The sequence below is a fragment of the Elgaria multicarinata genome, chromosome 3, assembly GCF_023053635.1.
Source record: "Elgaria multicarinata webbii isolate HBS135686 ecotype San Diego chromosome 3, rElgMul1.1.pri, whole genome shotgun sequence".
NCBI classification, from domain to species: Eukaryota; Metazoa; Chordata; class Lepidosauria; order Squamata; family Anguidae; genus Elgaria; species Elgaria multicarinata.
The window spans coordinates 159338173-159356862 of record NC_086173.1 but is presented as its reverse complement, the minus strand read 5'-3'; the positions used below and the strand labels follow the sequence as shown (position 1 = coordinate 159356862).

At 42.7% G+C, this 18690-nt stretch overlaps 1 protein-coding gene across 3 annotated transcripts in view; it reads right to left on the bottom strand.

Annotated features, from left to right (window-relative positions):
• LOC134396148 (zinc finger protein 135-like) overlaps positions 1 to 18690 on the bottom strand; it is a 54957-nt gene that overhangs the window by 27782 nt on the left and 8485 nt on the right. For 2 of the 3 annotated variants that reach the window (XM_063122538.1, XM_063122537.1), the window contains exons 1-6: positions 15358 to 15463; positions 13078 to 13611; positions 11314 to 11440; positions 9256 to 9338; positions 5024 to 5150; positions 2123 to 2218 (exon numbers count right to left, since the gene is read on the bottom strand). In XM_063122538.1, the coding sequence (XP_062978608.1) occupies positions 2123 to 2218; positions 5024 to 5150; positions 9256 to 9338; positions 11314 to 11440; positions 13078 to 13434 (790 nt within the window). In that variant the 5' untranslated portion in view covers positions 13435 to 13611; positions 15358 to 15463. Of the gene's footprint in view, positions 1 to 2122; positions 2219 to 5023; positions 5151 to 9255; positions 9339 to 11313; positions 11441 to 13077; positions 13612 to 15357; positions 15464 to 18690 lie in introns of those variants that run through there. The other variant, XM_063122536.1, reaches the window with a different exon arrangement.

Sequence of the window (18690 nt, the reverse complement as noted above, 5' to 3'; positions counted from 1 at the left end):
GCAGAGCGGTAAAGCAGCAGTTCCTGCAGCCGAAACTCTCCCCACGGCCTGAGTTCGATCCCAGCGGAAGCTGGTTTCAGGCAGCCGGCTCAGGTTGACTCAGCCTTCCATCCTCCCGAGGTCGGTAAAAGAAATACCCAGTTAGCTGGGGGAAAGGTAATAATGGCCAGGGAAGGCAACGGCAAACCACCCCGCTATAAGGCCTGCCAAGAAAACGTCAGCGAAAGCTGGTGTCCCTCTAAGAGTCAGTAATGACTCAGTGCTTGCACGAGAGGTTCCTTTGCTTTCTGCAGCTGTAACCTACTGGTACTCGGACTTTAGACTGCTAGTTATACTGTTAGTTTTTCCCTACCCTGTGACTGTTTACCCTACCCAGTGCCTGTTTGCATTCTCTCCCCCTCCTTATTGCTTTACTATGATTTTATTAGAATGTAAGCCTATGCGGCAGGGTCTTGCTATTTACTGTTTTACTCTGTACAGCACCATGTACATTGATGGTGCTATATAAATAAATAAATAAATAAATAATAATAATAATAATAATAATAATAATAATAATAATACTGGTACCTGGAGGATCCTGATCATATTTAGCCCTGACAACATACAACTAGGTTCATCAGTAACATACAATTTAATTTTGTTGTTTATTATTTGTATTTATTAATCTCTAACGGGTCATTAAGTTCCTCGGGTGTCAAGGATTTTAAAGTGAGAATCCAGAAGAGTTCTCTTTTACTGAGAAATGTCCCTTCTCTCCTTACCTTTTCGATTGCCCAAAATATAATTGACTCTGGTTTATGGGTTTTTTTGTCCAGAAAGTGTTTAACTAAAAGAGCCCCAACCTTTTCATGCCTTAGGTTGTAGAGATGTTCGCCTATCCTTATTTTAAGCTGTCTGGACGTTTTACCTACGTACATTTTGTTACACTGACAGGTAATAACGTAATTGACTCCTGTGGGGCTGCAATTGAGAAAGTCTGTAACTTGTATTAACTTCCCATTGTTGGTGTTGATGAATGGAGGAACCTTTTTTGGGAACTGACAGTATACACACATCGTCCACAGGGATGGTGTCCCTTTGGTTTGGGCAGATTAAAAATTGAAGAATGAACCGCAGTCCTTTGATTGTATTTTGTATGGTCAGTGTTTTACATTTTTTGTTCTTTTAAATGTTACCAAAGGTTTTGTTGCTAGACCTGGAAGATCCTGAACAAAATGCCAATAGGCGCGTACGTGTGTTTGAAGATTTTTTGGGACTGGATTATATATGGCAACACACATGAAATTCTTTCATTGTTTGTTCTTTTTTTAGATTGCAAGAGGCTTTTACAGTTACTGTTGTTGGCCTTGTACAAGGCCGTTTCATTGACCTTCTTCGGGTAACCTCTATTTATGAAACGTTGTGTCAAGGTCTCATCACAACACATAAAAAAACAACAGACAAAAACACCTTTCTCAAATAGGACAGTTATCACCCCATACGCCTCAAAAACAATTTACCTTACAGCCCGTTCTTACAGATAAAACGAAATTGCTCTCAAAATGAAGATTTCATTCAAAAATCAAGGACCTTGACACAACGTTTCACAAATAGAGGTTCGCCGAAGGAGGTCAGCTTGGCATTATTTACCTGCCTTACAGTTATTAAACACCCACACCAGTGTATTCCCCCAGTATATTTTGAGAGATCCTATATTAAGCCTGTTTCCCTCATAGCTAGGGGAAAGGTTTTATTTAACCCTCTCTCAGGTTTTCAGGTGGTGGCGCTTGGCCTGAGGAGGGTTTATGCGACGGGCCTAGAGTAAAGGTTGGTGACGTCGCACTCCCCCACCCCATTGGGGGGAATCTAGGGGAAAATGATGGTGGGGTAGCGGAAGGTTTAATCCTCCCCTTCCAGTGCACAGTAGTCCTGATCAAAATCAGGGTTGATGGACTTACTCTAGAAACAGGGGGGAAATCATCCTCAGCTCCACACTACATAATGAATGTAACACATAGTTTCATCCTCAGTCCTAGATGAGAGAGAAAATTCAACCCTGGGAAATCTACCACCCGGGCAAGGGAACAACATAGTTTTCAAAGCTCAAATGATCCCACCACACACATAAGCAACTTGCTACCTGTTGCTCTTTCCCGTGTTTCAGAGCTCTGGTCAAAGATCTCCTTCTTTTCTTCCAACCACGAGATGAGATCAGGTTTAGGAACTGGAGGTCCTTCTGAGGATGGAAAACAAAACTAGGAACTGTTATGTTTGCTGAGTAACTTATTCCTTCTAATACTGATTCAGGTATCCCCATCTTGTAGACAAAAAAAACTACCACTTGCACAAAAGAGAGAGGTATCAGCAGATTTGGAATAAACCTGGCGTTTACAAATGCTAAAAAAAAATTCGTTAGGAAAACAATGGCCAAACAGATGCTTCTGGGAAGCCCACAAGCAGAACAGGAAGAGAACAACCCTCCCGTTTTTCCCCTCTGAACTTTGAAGTTCCAATCAGTGATCATGTCCAGTAGCTGTTAATAGCCAGACAGCAGGAAAAGCACTGGCTATATATTTTTCTTCAGATATGAATGGATACCACTGTGATATATCACTGCTGCCAGGAATTTTCCACTGGAAGTGTTGTAGAAACATAGAAAGCCAGTGTGGAGTGGTGGCTAAAGTGTCAGACTGGGAGTCGGGAGATCTGGGTTCTAGTCCCCACTCGGCCATGGAAACCCACTGGGTGACTTTGGGCCAGACACAGAGTCTTAGTCCAACCTACCTCACAGGGTTGTTGTTGTGAGGATAAAAATGGAGAGGAACAGGATTAAGTAGGCCGCCTTGGGTTCCTTGGAGGGAAAAAGGCGGGATATAAATGTAATAATAATAAATTGGACGTGGTATCTAACTCCAATAAAATTAAACTTAATAAATAAAGAGAACTCGTTCCTTTGTTGGAGAGGATGTCAGGAGAAAGGAACGTATATACATATGTGGTGGAATTGTGAACATGTACAAAAATATGGGAAATGGTGTATAGGGAAATAAATGAAATAACTGGAATGGGTTTAGAAGAAACACCAAGTGTAGCATTACTATCAATGTATGGAAATCTTAAATGTAATCAGATGGAAAAAGAATTAATAACGAACCTGTTAACAGCTGCAAGGTTAATGATATCCAGAAATTGGAAGGTTCAAGGAGATTATGATATAGAAGATTGGCATAAAGAAATATGGGCTATTGCTATAAATGACAAATTAACATGTAATATTAGATTTAGAAGGGGGATAATAAAAAACAATGATTTTGAAGAGATATGGAAATTGTTCCTAGAACATGTTTTTGTTAAAAGGGAGAGGAAGAACACCTCCAGAAGATTCAATGCAATTTTAGAAACTAGAATAAGATCCCGAGGGTGGGGGGCACTTATTAATGTGAGTTAATCAAGAAGTAGAATGTATAGCTAAGAAATGAGAGGAATGTTGTGTTATGTATGTATATGATTTATTATGTGTTGTTGTTAAATAATAAAAATTTAAAAAAATGATTTTTTTTAAATTAAATAATAATAATAATAATAATAATAATAATAATAATAAATAAATTATACTGAGTCAGACCATTGGTCCATCTAGTACAGTATTACCAACACCGATTGGCAGCAGCTCTCCAGGGTTTCAGGCAGGCTACTTTTCTAGCATTACTTGGAGAGGATCAAAACCTGGGACCTTCTGAATGGAAAGCAGAGTGATCCACCACTGAGAACATGCCGTCTCCTGAGTCTTTACTCAGACCTGCCATGTCTAGCCAGATAAGCATTTATGGTATCTTTTAATTCTATGAGCTCATGCCCCGATAATCAGATACTATGCCACAATACCTGACGGAACGCCTCTCCCGACGTGAATATACCCGGTCACTACGTTCAACATCTAAGGTCCTCCTCCGGGTGCCTACTCCGAGAGAGGCTCGGAGTGTGGCAACGAGGGATAGGGCCTTTTTGGTGGTGGCCCCCAGACTGTGGAATGATCTTCCTGACGAGGCTTGCCTGGCGCCAACGCTGCTATCTTTCCGGCGCCAGGTTAAGACTTTCCTCTTTGCCCGGGCATATGGCGACACATCCTAATTACCCACATGTTTAGTTTTTAATCTGTTTGTAATGCTTTATGTGTGTATGTTCTGTGTTTTAGAGTTTTAAATTTTGTATACTTGTTTTTACCTCAATTTTAGAATTTCTGTAAACCGCCCAGAGAGCCCTGGCTATGGGAGCGGTATATAAGTGTAATAAATAAATAAATAAATAAATAGATTAATTATGAAGAAGTCTTCCTAATCCTAATATTGTCCTGTAAAATGCCCGGAGAACTTTGGCTAAAGGGTGGTATCAAAATGTTAAAATAATAATAATAATAATAATAATAATAATAATAATAATAATAATAATAATAATAGAATAATGCTGTGCCTGTGTTACTCCTTGCGGGATTACCCCTTGTGTGAATATAATAATAATAATAATAATAATAATAATAATAATAATAATAATGTGCCAGTAAAGAACACTGTAGCGTGGAAATGCATTTGCCACTTATTTATTCGACTGTAACCTTCTCTGTCTTCCTCTCTACATAGGTTGTGATTGTAATGTTTTGAAATTGTTTTACCACAACTTTGGTCGTTGTATAGTACTTTGTTGTACTCTGTTATGAATTTTCATCTATTTTATTGTATTATCCTCTATTGCTTTTCCCTGTAACCTTTGTAGGTTTTCCACCCACCCCTGACCTTTTTATTTTGAAATTTAAATTTGGGCGATCAGGGTATCATTCCTCTTTGTTTGACTCAGACATATCTTCCTCCACAATTTCTTTCTAATCCCCTTTTAAGGCAGTGGCCATTGTCACGTCCTGAGGCAGCGAGTTCCTAAATTTGTATTTGAAAATAATAATGAAAATAATACTTGAAATAATAAGACATTTTTTAAAGGAAATTGGACTTTTTATGCCTCTGTCAACGAAGTGCAAAGGAATCTTTACCCAGAGAAGTGACATTCCCATAATTTTCCACCATGACTTCCTTGTAGAGAGCTCTTTGGCCTGGATCCAGCAGACCCCACTCCACCTCAGTGAAACGCACAGCTACTTCCTCAAAGGACACAGGTCCCTAAAAGAAAGGAAGAAAGAAAGAATAATTCTCCTCACAAATAGTGCTAAACAAGGTCGAAACGTTCACCTCCCCTTATTCCCTCTGAAAAGTGATGTGGAAAGTGTGGGGGTTAGTAGCCTGACTTGAGAAAGGCACCATTCCTACCAACTTGTTGTTCTCTTCGGGGAAATTGTGAACCGCCTAGACAGCTTCGGCTACTGGGCCGTATAAAAAATGTAGTAAATAAATAAATAACACATTTGAATTAATCTGAGTGTCAAAGACTGAAAGAGTACAACATCATATTCGGTGGAGGAAACAAGGCTAGTTGAAATTTGGCTGCTAGGAGAAAGAAGAACTCAACTCTTAGACATGAAGAGAATGGGGTAGTAGTGGAAGATTCACCTCAGCAATCTCTTTTGGTGGAGATGGAAGTGTTTACATGAGTGTTTTTTTTTTTTTTGGTATAGTGTGTACCCTAACTGGACATGTGAATGACCTGGGATGGTGCGATATAAATAAATAGCACCACATTGATGGTGCTATATAAATAAATAATAGTAAGAGGGTTTTTTGTATCCCACATGTTAGGTTTTACGGCAACCACTTCATGTGGTTTGAATATTATACACTGCCTTGAGAGGGTTCCGCCCTTAAAGGGGGCCTAGAAATTAGTTAGAGTCTATGATCAAATATCTGAGAGTGAGGAGCCATGATGGAGTCAGCACCTTTTATAGGTCCGGCTGAGATCTCATTGGCTCCTTGCGTCACCTGATCCCTGCTGGGCTAGCAGCCGCAGTAGCGCCCCCTGGCTATGTGCAGTGCTGGCGGCTACAGCTGAGATCATCATTATTATTATTATTATTATTTATTTATTTATTTATTTATTTATATAGCACCATCAGTGTACATGGTGCTGTACAGAGTAAACAGTAAATAGCAAGACCCTGCCGCATAGGCTTACAATCTAATAAAATCTGTGGTTCTCTCCTTTTCCAAGTTGCCATGGTGATACAGAGGGAAAGGTGAACTGGCCCTGTCACAGCTAGGGTGACCACACGGAAAGGAGGACAGGGCTCCTGTATCTTGAACAGTTGTACTGAAAAGGGTATTTCAGCAGCATATGGTGAAATTCCCTCTTCATCACAATAGTTAAAGCTGCAGGAGCCCTGCTCTCTGTTGTATCCAGTCAAGAAGGCAGGGCTCCTGCAGCTTTCACTGTTGTAATGAAGAAAGAATTTCACCAGGTGCTGCATGCATACAAACGACACCTGGTGAAATTCCATTTTCTACACAACTGTAAAGATACAGGAGCCCGGTCCTCCTTTTCATACGGTCACCCTACAAGAGCCTCCAGTTTGGAATAGCACCGTCAATATGGTGTTATTATATAGCACCATCCCATGTCATTCACATGTCCAGTTAGGGTACACACACACACACGTGTCTTTCAGCTATCCAGCAATCAATAGTCATCTACAAAGAATTTTTATTTTTCCTTTTGCTAGACCAAGTAGCTTCTCCCTCCTCCTTGCTAGACCCCTGTGGCTACAAACAAAAGGAACATTTATTTATTTATTTATTTAAGGTATTTGGGGCATAACCCTCACATACAAACAATAACTGATTCATAACCCAGAAAATTAAACCAATCTCACAAAGCTTAAACCAGCTTAGCTGAAAAAGACTTCCATCAAAACCAATGGAAGTTACCTCAGAGAAAAGTATGTTTAGAATGGGAGCAGTAAAATGAAATGTGCTATAGTTTCTTTGACAAAAAACTAAGATGTGGGGCAAAGCTCACTCTTCCTCCACTTTGCCTTGTCATGGATCTGCCACAAAAGCTTGGTGAAACAGTTCTCAAATGTATTACTGAAGAAAGTGACTTTTTCCCCCCGCCACAAAAAAAAGGGGGGAAATCTGCTTTTTCTTGGACCTGCAAGCCCCAGGCAATTAATCATAGAATCATAGAATCATAGAATAGCAGAGTTGGAAGGGGCGTACGAGGCCATCGAGTCCAACCCCCTGCTCAATGCAGGAATCCACCCTAAAGCATCCCTGACAGATGGTTGTCCAGCTGCCTCTTGAAGGCCTCTAGTGTGGGAGAGCCCACAACCTCCCTAGGTAACTGGTTCCATTGTCATACTGCTCTAACAGTCAGGACGTTTTTCCTGATGTCCAGCCGGAATCTGGCTTCCTTTAACTTGAGCCCGTTATTCCGTGTCCTGCACTCTGGGAGGATCGAGAAGAGATCCTGGCCCTCCTCTGTGTGACAACCTTTTAAGTATTTGAAGAGTGCTCTCATGTCTCCCCTCAATCTTCTCTTCTCCAGGCTAAACATGCCCAGTTCTTTCAGTCTCTCTTCATAGGGCTTTGTTTCCAGACCCCTGATCATCCTGGTTGCCCTCCTCTGAACACGCTGCAGCTTGTCTGCGTCCTTCTTGAATTGTGGAGCCCAGAACTGGACGCAATACTCTAGATGAGGCCTAACCAGGGCCGAATAGAGAGGAACCAGTGCCTCACGTGATTTGGAAGCTATACTTCTATTAATGCAGCCCAAAATAGCATTGGCCTTTCTTGCAGCCATATTGCACTGTTGGCTCATATAACATTAAAAACAAATATACAAAGTTTAAAAACATAAAAAGCATAAAAACAACAGTATCCTTATAAAAACAGCTATTTTGGGGTCCGTTAAAAACCAACAAATTGTAACCCATCACCAGAGATGACAAGGATTATGCCAGAAATGGAGGGATATCAGACTGTATTATTCAGGGTCAGAACGAATTTAAAGTTTTCGCTTATCAATTAATGAACAAAAAATGTTTTGTACGTGCTTTTATCTGCTATAGAGAGTAAAGAGGGAGCTGGAGGCACCCAACGTACCGAACTATAGACAGATAACCCAAACAAAGCTCCGGCCGTCAATATTTTTTTCTCTTAGTGTCACCACTAGCTTTAATCTCTTGGGCTGTATCCAATTGCATCCATCTGCCAACAGGACCCAGTTGGGAGAATTGTTTTCCTCTCCCACCATCTGATTTGGAGCAGATGGTCGTGCGGAGGGAGAGGAAGGAGAAAGACTAATTATAATTATAATTGTCTCTTTTCTTGCTCGTGGCAGTTTTTCTAGATGGGGATGATGGGCTGTGCCAGGTCATGCTGTCTTTTACTGATGCAGGAATTTCCTGACAATTGAGGATGCTTTAAGTATAACTGCTTTCTGGATGTTGGTGTAGATGTATTTTCGTAGGCCAAGTTTCTGAAGGTTTTCTGCATATTTTTTTGATGTGATGTGACTAATGGAATAATGGTGACCTTTTCCTGTTGCCATAGTTCTTTAATTTCCATGGGCAGTGGTGTATATTTTTCTTTCTTCTCCTCTTCCTTTTCTAAAACGTTTTTGTCATTAGGTATTGCTATGACAATGAGGTATGTGCTTTTTTTTCTTTTTTGGCTATAACTGTTATGTCTGGTCGGTTGCAAGGTATTGTCTTGTCTGTATGAATTGTTCTGTCACAGTATATTTTTGGATCTGCATTTTCCAGGATTGTTTTGGGTAAGTATGTATAGTATGGTGTAGGATGTTTGAAGAGGTTGAATTTGATGGCCAGTTGTTGGTGAATTATTTTTACAGCTGTATTGTGGCTGTCCGTATAGCCCATTCCTGACTGGTATTATTATTTATTATTGTTGTTATTAGCACTTTTATACTACCCTTCCAGAATCAACCAAGGCGATTTACAAAAAAATCAGGAAACAAGAATACAGATACAAACATAGCCAAATTTGAAAAATAATCTTAAAACGCAAATTAAAAAGCTATGTCTTGACCCCCTTCCTGAAAGTGGAGACCAGTCATAACTACAGAGGAAATGCAGTCTGTAATGAAGCTCTTTGGAAGAAAATGCTTGTGTAGAAATACTTAATTTTTTTATTTGTCTGTTGTATTTCAAATAAAGTATTGATTTACAATAAAATAAATAAATAAATATTGGAGTTTGAAAAATGAGTGAAATTCGCAATCTTCCTTGCAGCAGGGAAAAGAGTCAGAGGCACTGGGTCTTTGTAACAAAAGAACAAACAGAAAGGATCTCTCTCTAGAGGGTCCTTCTCCTACCTGATCGGAATCGACTGTGTCCGTTTCCACTCCACCACAAAACGGGGATGAACTGGAATGCATCTCTAGGGTCATTCCTCCGCCTGTGAAGGAGACAAAAAAATAAACTTAAAACATGACAGCAAGGTTGTTACCCTTTAAACCCATTTCCTATTTCACTTCCTTGGGTGAAGATTTGTTTGTCTCTTCAACACAACTGAAGGTGCTGTGTTATTATTATCATTATTATCGTCATCATCATCATCATCATCATCATCATCATCATTCTAGGCTAGCCTTCCCCAACCTGGAGCCCTCCAGATTTGTTGGATTATAACAACAAATCATACCCAGCCAGGTTCTTTCTTTAACACCCAGTGGGGCAAGATTAGAACCTAGGGAATGTATGGATTTTGTAAGAACCATTTCATCTGCTTTTGTCATTAGGTATTGCTATGTCAATGAGGTACCTTTTGTTCCATTTCCCCCTCATTGACAAAATCGGCTTTTCTCCCATTTTCCAAATTTGTGCCAATTCGCACTTGCGAAAATACACAAATCCCCCCCAAATGCACAAATCCCTCAAAATGTGCATATTTATGCTTTAGTTTATGAGGAAAATGTGCATTTTCAGATTTTTTTTATTTCACCTATTTTTATACAACTAAATTTGCAAAAGATTCCAGAAAGTAAAACAAAAAACAAAAAATGGTCTGCAAGTCTGTGGAATTGTTGTGACTTGTATAATCCAGATAAGAGGAATTCATTTAACAATATTTATGAACTGCTTACAGCAAAAGTCATTTCTAAGTGAGGTACATTACAATGCACACAACTGAGGCTGCTGGCTCCAATTTCGGTGATTCCACTCCGGGTTTCAGTTAGAGCCAGCCAGAAATCTAAAGGAGCTACCCAAGGTCCTTAATCCTATCCCTAAAATAGGTTCAGCACTTTGAAGAGCTCCTTTGGAGTTCTGCCTGGTTCTCACTGAAACCTGGAATGGATTCACGGCCACGCTGAAATTGGAGCCACCAGCCTCCAAGGAATACAGTACAAGATCACAAATATTATTATTATTATTATTATTATTATTTATTTATATAGCACCATCAATGTACATGGTGCTACTGTGGCACCCATGGGCACCTCCAACGGTGCCCACAAAGCTCTTCACACCCTTCCCCCTTCAAAAAAAAATTTTTTTTTATAAATAAAATGTTGAAAAAGATTGGGGCGGTAGGTTCTCCTTCCTGTTCCTGAACCTGCTCTGATCCTCTGTTCAGCAGGCAGGAAGAGAAATCAAGGCGAAAGAGAGGGATGGAAAAAGATTGGGCAGGCCAGGAAGCAACTTTTTTCCGTTCCCCCCTCCTTCCTGGTCTTTAGCCTCGCTATTTCTCCTCACCATCATGACTAGCCAGACCCCCACAGCAGCCATTATGTGACTGGCCACATCCTCCATGGGAGCCATTTTGTGGTGGTGCCCACAGCAGTTCCACAAATTCCCAAATGTGCCCACGGGTCCAAAATGACATTTTAGGCCCTTTTCTGGGCCATCGTGAACCGAACCTCCCAGCTTTGCTCCTGTGTTTCTTCTAAGATGTTTTACATACCTAGAGAGCAAGTCAGCCTCCAGCTTTGGGAATTTCTGCATTTTCCTTCCAAGCTCTCGAAAAAGGAGGTTTTTATTCTGAAAGTAGAGAACTACCCAAAAATTTCCTACCACTACTCCCTCCGCACCGGAGTCCTCTCCTCCTTTCTGGAGTGCAGAAATATAACAGGCAGGTAGAGGGGGTGGATGGGTCAAACAATCTCTTAGGTATCCTGGTCCTGCGTTTTTAGGGCCTTGTATAAAGTACCAAAACCTTAAACCTGGCCAGGGCAGTTTCCTCAGCATAGGTGTCATATGCTGGCATTAAACGGTTGTCAACCTTGCTGTGGCATTCTGTGGTAATGGCAGCTTCTCAAACAACCTTGAGGGCAGCCCCACATAAAGCAGAGCCCCACAAACGCCGGACATCTCAGCAGAGACTGCGCTGAACTCGAAATATCGCAGGCCCTCAAGCCAAAAGAAATCCTTACCAAAAGAATCTGTGTCACTGTCACTCTCCTGTGTGGTCGCGTTGAACAGTGGCCTCTGCCACGTGTCCAAAGGAGCCCCGTCCACCTCAGGGAAATTTGCAGCCACGTCCACGAATGGTGCCTGGGGCTGAAAAAGCAACAACAGCTCAGCAAGAGAAATAACAGAGCCATCTTTTCCCCCATCTCTATTCTGTTCTTCCATGCAGGACTTCTCTGGGTCCAACAGTCAACAAGAGACACAGATGGTGGGTATGTAAGGCCTTTTCAGTGGTGGCACCCAGGCAGAGAACTCCCTTCCCTCCTTTGGGGACCCTTGTCTTTGCTGACATTGATTTTCCAGGTAAAGACCATAGTGTTCTGTCAGGCTTTTGACTCAGTCCCATTGTGGGAGGCTGAACAAGATTTTCCCCTCCTCTTCCCTTTTTCCTTATGTGTCATGTCTTTTTAGATTGTAAGCCTGCAGTCATGCCTAATTGGTTATATGTACTTCAAAGAAATAAACATGGGCCTTTGACAGGATTTCACGGGGCTCTCCTTATGCCATGGGGATCAGGTTTTGGGTTTTTTTAGATGACAGGAAGGCAGGTTGTGTTTTTTTTAAAGGACAGAATAAAAATAAAGAAATAAGGACAGGATCCTATAGCTAAGTGGAAGAATTTTGCATTGTAGATGGTGCCAGATAAAATCTCTGGTGAGAACAGCAATCTTCTTAGAAGTATATACGTATGGTGACCCTATGGAAAGGAGGTCAGGGCTCCTGTATCTTTAACAGTTGCATAGAAAAGAGAATTTCAACAGGTGTTATTTGTCTGCATGCAGCAGGTGGTGAAATCCCCTCTGCATCACAACAGTTAAAGCCGTAGGAGCTATACTAGTGTGACCAGATACAAAAGAGGGCAGGGTTCCTGCAGCTTTAATTGTTGTGATGAAGAGGGAATTCTACCACATGCTGCATCATACAAATGACACCAGCTGAAATTCCCTTTTCAATACAATGGTTAAAGATACACAGGAGCCCTGTCCTCCTTTTCATGTGGACACCCTACATATGTGAATGTTTCTCTTCTTCACCTGTGGAACAGCATGGAAGACTTGGCACAGGATTCTAGGATTGTAGAGTTGGAGGGGGCCAAGTAAAGGCCATCCAGTCCAACCCCCTGCTGGAGACAGCAAATCCAGAGCTAGGGAATCCTCCGCAGGTGGGTGGCAGGCCTCTGTTTGAAGACCTCTGGTGAAGGAGAATCATAGAATAGTAGAGTTGGAAGGTGTCTATAAGGCCATCAAGTCCAACCCCCTGCTCAATGCAGGAATCCACCTTAAAGCATCCCTGACAGATGGTCGTCCACTATCCTTTTAGGTACTTGGTTCCACAAACCCCCTTTAAAAGGGTTGATATATGCCATTGAATCTTAGTGGGCTATTTGTAGGGCAAAACATCTAGAGCGGTGGCCTGGGTTGTGAGATCAGTCCAGATGGGTCATAGAATCATAGAATAGTAGAGTTGGAAGGGGCCTAAAAGGCCATCGAGTCCAACCCCCTGCTCAATGCAGGGTCGTGGCAAAGCTGTTGCCGCCATGTGGGGCAATTGTGAAAGTGGGCCCCATGTTGCAGGTTGGGAGTCCGAGGTGGGTCTCGGGTCTGGACCAGTTGAAGACCACTGATCCATAGAGCCACAACTTCCATCTGCCCTAGCCAGCAATGCCAATGGAAATGGATCATGGGAGATGTAGTGCCCTTGAAAATACTAGGCTGTAACAGGCTCACCTGATCTTCTTCTGGCTTCCTCAGTAGGAAATCTTCTGCAGGGCCTGCTGCTGGGATGCAGTTCTCCGAGCCGTTTTCCCTCACTGGGTCCTGCCGTTCTTTGGTCAGGAACGTTTCCCTCACAGACTGGTCTGGATCCAGCATCTGCGCCTGTGACGGCCTGTCAAAGCAGACTGTACCCTCCTCGCCTGAGATGCTCCCTCCATTTCTTTCCCAGCATCCTCTACTGCTCCCAGCCTGGACGGCAGGAGGGCGCTTTCCGGGCGCTTCAGTGTCCACCATGCCTTGCTCGTCTGTTTTCACTTCATGCTCTAGTGCGGCCTCTAACGCCAAAGGATCGCCTTGTTCAGCTCTCATTTTCTTTTCTTTTTGATTTTCAAGGCAAAGACAGCTGGGATTTGGAGGGGAAGAGGCAGGCTAACACACTACTACCCGGTTCCACAAATTCAACAAACTGTTCTCTAACACCGCTGAATGGCACAGTCACCAAATAGGCAAAACTGGATGGTTCCAACTAGCCAGAGGGAGCTCTCCCTGCAGGAAAGAGAGACAAAGGGCAAGTGTTGGTCTTATACAATAGCCTTATATATTAACTTCAGCATTATAGACTTATAACATCACCTCAATGCTTCAGAACTGAAAATAGGGACGCGCTTGTAACAATTCTAATCTAAAGGACCACTGCTTGAGGCCCAGCCCCGAATGAGGCTGAAGACTTTACTCTGTTTGCATTATGCTCTGTTATCATTGCCGCACACGCTGATAGCGGACTCCGGTGCTCCGTGCCAAAGGCTATTTTGCCAAAACAGGGCCACTGCGAAACAAAAGGGCGTATTAGCATGCTTGGGACAGTCCTAAATTTTGCAGAACTAAAAAAAAAAAAAAACTTGGGGGGGGGAATGATAAATGGGGACACCCTGTCCCCAACAAAAACAGCCCATTATGGATTGGGTGTGGTCAGTGGTCCGAAAATGCTGAGTATTTGTTGGGGGAGGTGTAATGGAGTATTCTTGGAAGAGGGCATGGCCGGCTGACACACTGAACAAAAGAACTCTGCACTGCAACATTCTCTTGCAGCGTCTAGAAGGTCTTGCCGAAAGGATCAGGGGATTAGACAATCCCTTTTTAAAGAGACATTGCGGTATTCAATAGACACGAAACAAACGTGTTTCTTCTTTCTTTTTCCTAAAGCTTTTAAAACTTGACTTTGTTCTGACTTTTATATTGTTAGTTTTACTCTACCCTGTGCCTGTTTGGTGCATTCTTTTCCCCTCCTTATTGTTTTATTATGATTTTATTAGAATGTAAGCCTATGCGGCAGGGTCTTGCTATTTATTGTTTTGCTCTGTACAGCACCATGTACATTGATGGTGCTATATAAATAAATAAATAAATAAATAAATAATAATAATAATAAACGCCTTTTGCTGAATAAGATGCAGCCGAAGATCCATAGATGTGACAGCTAGATGCCAAAGCGGTGACCCACTGATTAGGCCTTTTGCAGTGGTGCCCACAGCAGTTTCTCAAATTCCTAAATGTGCCCACAGGTCCAAAAGGTTTGGGGACCCCTCTTCTAGAGATTCTGGAAAGGGAACTGAACCCATGCAGAATGACAACTCTGGCAGTTCACACTAAAAACTAAGGAAGCCACCCAGTAAGATTTCTCCAAAAGGCAAAGCAAATGAAAGCAAGGTACCAAGGATGGGTCCCAGAAAATGAAGACAGAGGGTGCATATGTTGCCATCAGTGGGAATCCATTTTCCCCTCCCACCCAGTTTTATAGACCATCTCCGAATACCATCAGTGGGAGACATTATTATTATTATTTATTTATATAGCACCATCAATGTACATGGTGCTGTACAGAGTAAAACAATAAATAACAAGACCCTGCCGCATAGGCTTACATTCTAATAAAATCATAATAAATAGGGCCTTCTCGGTGGTGGCGCCTTGGCTTTGGAATTCACTCCAAAAGGAGATACAATTGGCGCAAACTTTGCTTTCTTTACAGTGCCAAATTAAAATGTTGTGTAAACCGTCCTAGGATGCCTTGTGGGTCAACAGCTGGATGGCCACTGTGTGAACAGAGTGCTGGACTAGATGGACCCTTTGACTGATCCAGCAGTGCTCTTCTGATGTTCTAAGAGTGGTTTATAAGTTTGAGACAGAAATATTTATTTATTTATTATTTATTACATTTCTATACCGCCCAATAGCCGGAGCTCTCTGGGCGGTTCACAATAGATAGAGAGGTAGATAATAGATAGAACCTACTAGAGAGAAGGATCCGTAAAGAGGGCTGGTTGCTGAGACACAGTTATGTACAAGTTAGGAAGCAGGCCGAGCCCTGGGAGAAGCAATGAGAAGGAAGAACTGAAGCCCTATAGAAGGGTTTATTCCTGCAGAAGAGAAAAAAGCAGAGGTAAATGGGAACAATCTGGTTAGCAACACAAGGGATATTCATCTCTCGATTCTTCTGCTACTGCTGTTGTAATTTCTGTATCTATGTACACAGTTCTTCTGACTAGCAGAAGATTATAAATACAATTATTTGGGACTTGTAATTTCTGCAATTATCTGGCCGATGAAAAATCCAGCACAACCGCGGATGCCTATACAAGGTATGGGGTGGACACAAGAGCAGGGCCTTCTTGGTGGTGGTGCCACAGTCAAGGCCTCTCTTTACTGTCCAGTAGAATTTTTTAAAAAGTTTCTTTAAAAAATTCTACGCATGTCACATGTTGCTGTTAGTGTTGTATTTAATGCTGCTGTTTTAAATTGATTCCCAACCCCTGCAAAAAAAAAAAAAAACCAAAACCTGAATGCTGCGTTTAGGTATTGTTGTTTTTCGATTGATCGTTTTGCAATCGTTCCTTTCAGTTGTTTTGTATTCTGCCTGAATCCTAGAATAGTAGAGCTGGAAGGCGCCATTAAGGCCATCGAGTCCAACCCCCTGCTCAATGCAGGAATCCATCCTAAAGCATCCCTGACAGATGGCTGTCCAGCTGGCCTCTTGAAGGCCCCTAGTGTGGGAGAGCCCACAACCTCCCTAGGTCATTGGTTCCATTGTCATACTGCTCTAACAAGTCAGGAAGTTTTTCCTAATGTCCAGCTGGAATCTGGCTTTCTTTAACTTAAGCCCGTTATTCCGTGTCCTGCACTCTCATAGAATCGCAGAGTTGGAAGGGGCCTACAAGGCCATCGAGTCCAACCCCCTGCTCAATGCAGGAATCCACCCTAAAGCATCCCTGACAGATGGTTGTCCAGCTGCCTCTTGAAGGCCTCTAGGGTGGGAGAGCCCACAACCTCCCTAGGTAACTGATTCCATTGTCGTACTGCTCTAACAAGTCAGGAAGATTTTCCTGATGTCTAGGTAGAATTTGGCTTCCTATAACTTGAGCCCATTATTTCGTGTCCTGCACTCTGGGAGGATCGAGAAGAGATCCTGGCCCTCCTCTGTGTGACAACCTTTCAAGTACTTGAAGAGTGCTATCATGTCTCCCTTCAATCTTCTCTTCTCCAGGCTAAACATGCCCCGTTCTTTCAGTCTCTCCTCATAGGGCTTTGTTTCATGGAATACAAGAGTTGGAAAGGACCTACAAGGCCATCGAATCCAACCCCCTGCTCAATGCAGGAATCCACCCTAAAGCATCCCTGACAGATGGTTGCCCAGCTGCCTCTTGAAGGCCTCCAGTGTGGGAGAGCCCACAACCTCCCTAGGTAACTGATTCCATTGTCGTACTCCTCTAACAGTGCAGTTGATGGCTTACATCAACTGCAGTGATGTAAGCCAGGCTGTGTTCTATGAACACAATATAAATATGAAATACTAACTATACTAATTATTATTAATAATGATGATTAATAATACCAACCATAATACTACTACTACCCGTACTAATGTTTAGCCTGGATAAGAGAAGATTGAGGGAAGACGTGATAGCACTCTTCAAATACTCAAAAGGTTGTCCCACAGAGGAGAGCCAGGATCTCTTCTCGATCCTCCCAGAGTGCAGGACACGGAATAACGGGCTCAAGTTAAAGGAAGCCAGATTCTGGCTGGACATCAGGAAAAACGTCCTGACTGTTAGAGCAGTACGACAATGGAACCAATGACCTAGGAAGGTGGTGGGCTCTTCTCCCACTGTAGAGGCATTCGAGAGGCAGCTGGACAATCATCTGTCAGGGATGCTTTAAGGTGGATTCCTGCATTGAGCAGGGGGTTGGACTCCATGGCCTTGTAGGCCCCTTCCAACTCTGCTATTCTATGATTCTATGAAGTTCTATTTAGCCGCCAGGGCTAATAAATGGGCCCTTCTGCTTAAGTCTGCCTCCCAGAAAGCTTGTGTGATGCTCCCCCTTTTACTGCCTTCCATTCGCTTCTCAGAACCTGTCTGGGGATGTCTTCAGCACATCCCCCTAATTCCTGTATCCTGCTCCAACCAGTGGTTCAGCAAGGTCATTTTAGACCCTGGACTTCACGGTCTTATCGGGTCTCCCTTTGGCCGGCTCCGTTGCGGCGCACACAAGACCTATTTGTCTTCCTTCCAGACTCCTCTGCTGTTCCACAAATCTACATTCTTGAAAAGCTAAAGCAAACAAACCCACATTCTTTTTAAAGAGTTGTTCGTCTGCCCTGATAGGGGAAAAAAAGAAAGAAATACTCCGAGTAGGTAAGACTTTGGCACTTTAAGCTCACTTTAAAAATGGCACCAAGACGATTACAGGAATAAAATGGAACTTGCTTCTGCAGCCCTAAGATGCATTTACCTGAGAATAAATACTATTTTGTTGTAGAAGAGGAAAATGCATTTTAAAAGTATAATGAATAAAAAAGAGCATTGCGTAACCACGGACAGCAGGCACAGCCCTTGACTATAAAAAAGTTTTAAGCGTAAAAAGAAAAAGACTGGGAGTCTTTTTCGGGTTTCTAGTCCCCCCTCAACCAGGGAAACCCACTGGGTGACTCTGGGCCTGTCACAGACTCTCAGCCCAACCTACCTCACAGGGTTGTTGTTGTGAGGAGAACATGGAGCGGAGGAGGAAGATTATGTACACCGCCTTGGAGGAAAAAAAGCAGGATATAAATGCAATAAATAAAATAAATAAATAAAGATGCTTGCTGCTGCGCCTGTCACCTGTCATTCATTGACTGGTCCTTCCCCTGAACCCAGGCAGCAGGACCCTAAGTCCCAAGTGCACCACTGGATGCAACCAATCCCAAGAAACTCATTAAACCAAAACTAGAGCATACACTTCGCCTGTTTTTACGCCTGCCTCTCCTTCCTCTGTTTCCCCGGTACTGAATTTTAGATTGTAAGTTCCTCCCGGGCAGAGACCCATCCTCTTGTAGTCTGCTAAATGAGCCTTCTGTTTAAGAAGATCAGAAGAGCCCTGCTGGATCAAACCAAGGGTCCATCTAGTCTAGCACTCGGTTCACACAGTGGCCAACCAGCTATCGGCCAGGGATGAACAAGCAGGACATGGTGCAACAGCACCCTCCAGCCCATGTTCCCCAGCAATTAGTGTATACAGGCTTCCTGCCTCTGATACGCAAAGTTACACTTAGCCATCAGGACTAACAGCCATTGATCGCCTTCTCCTCTG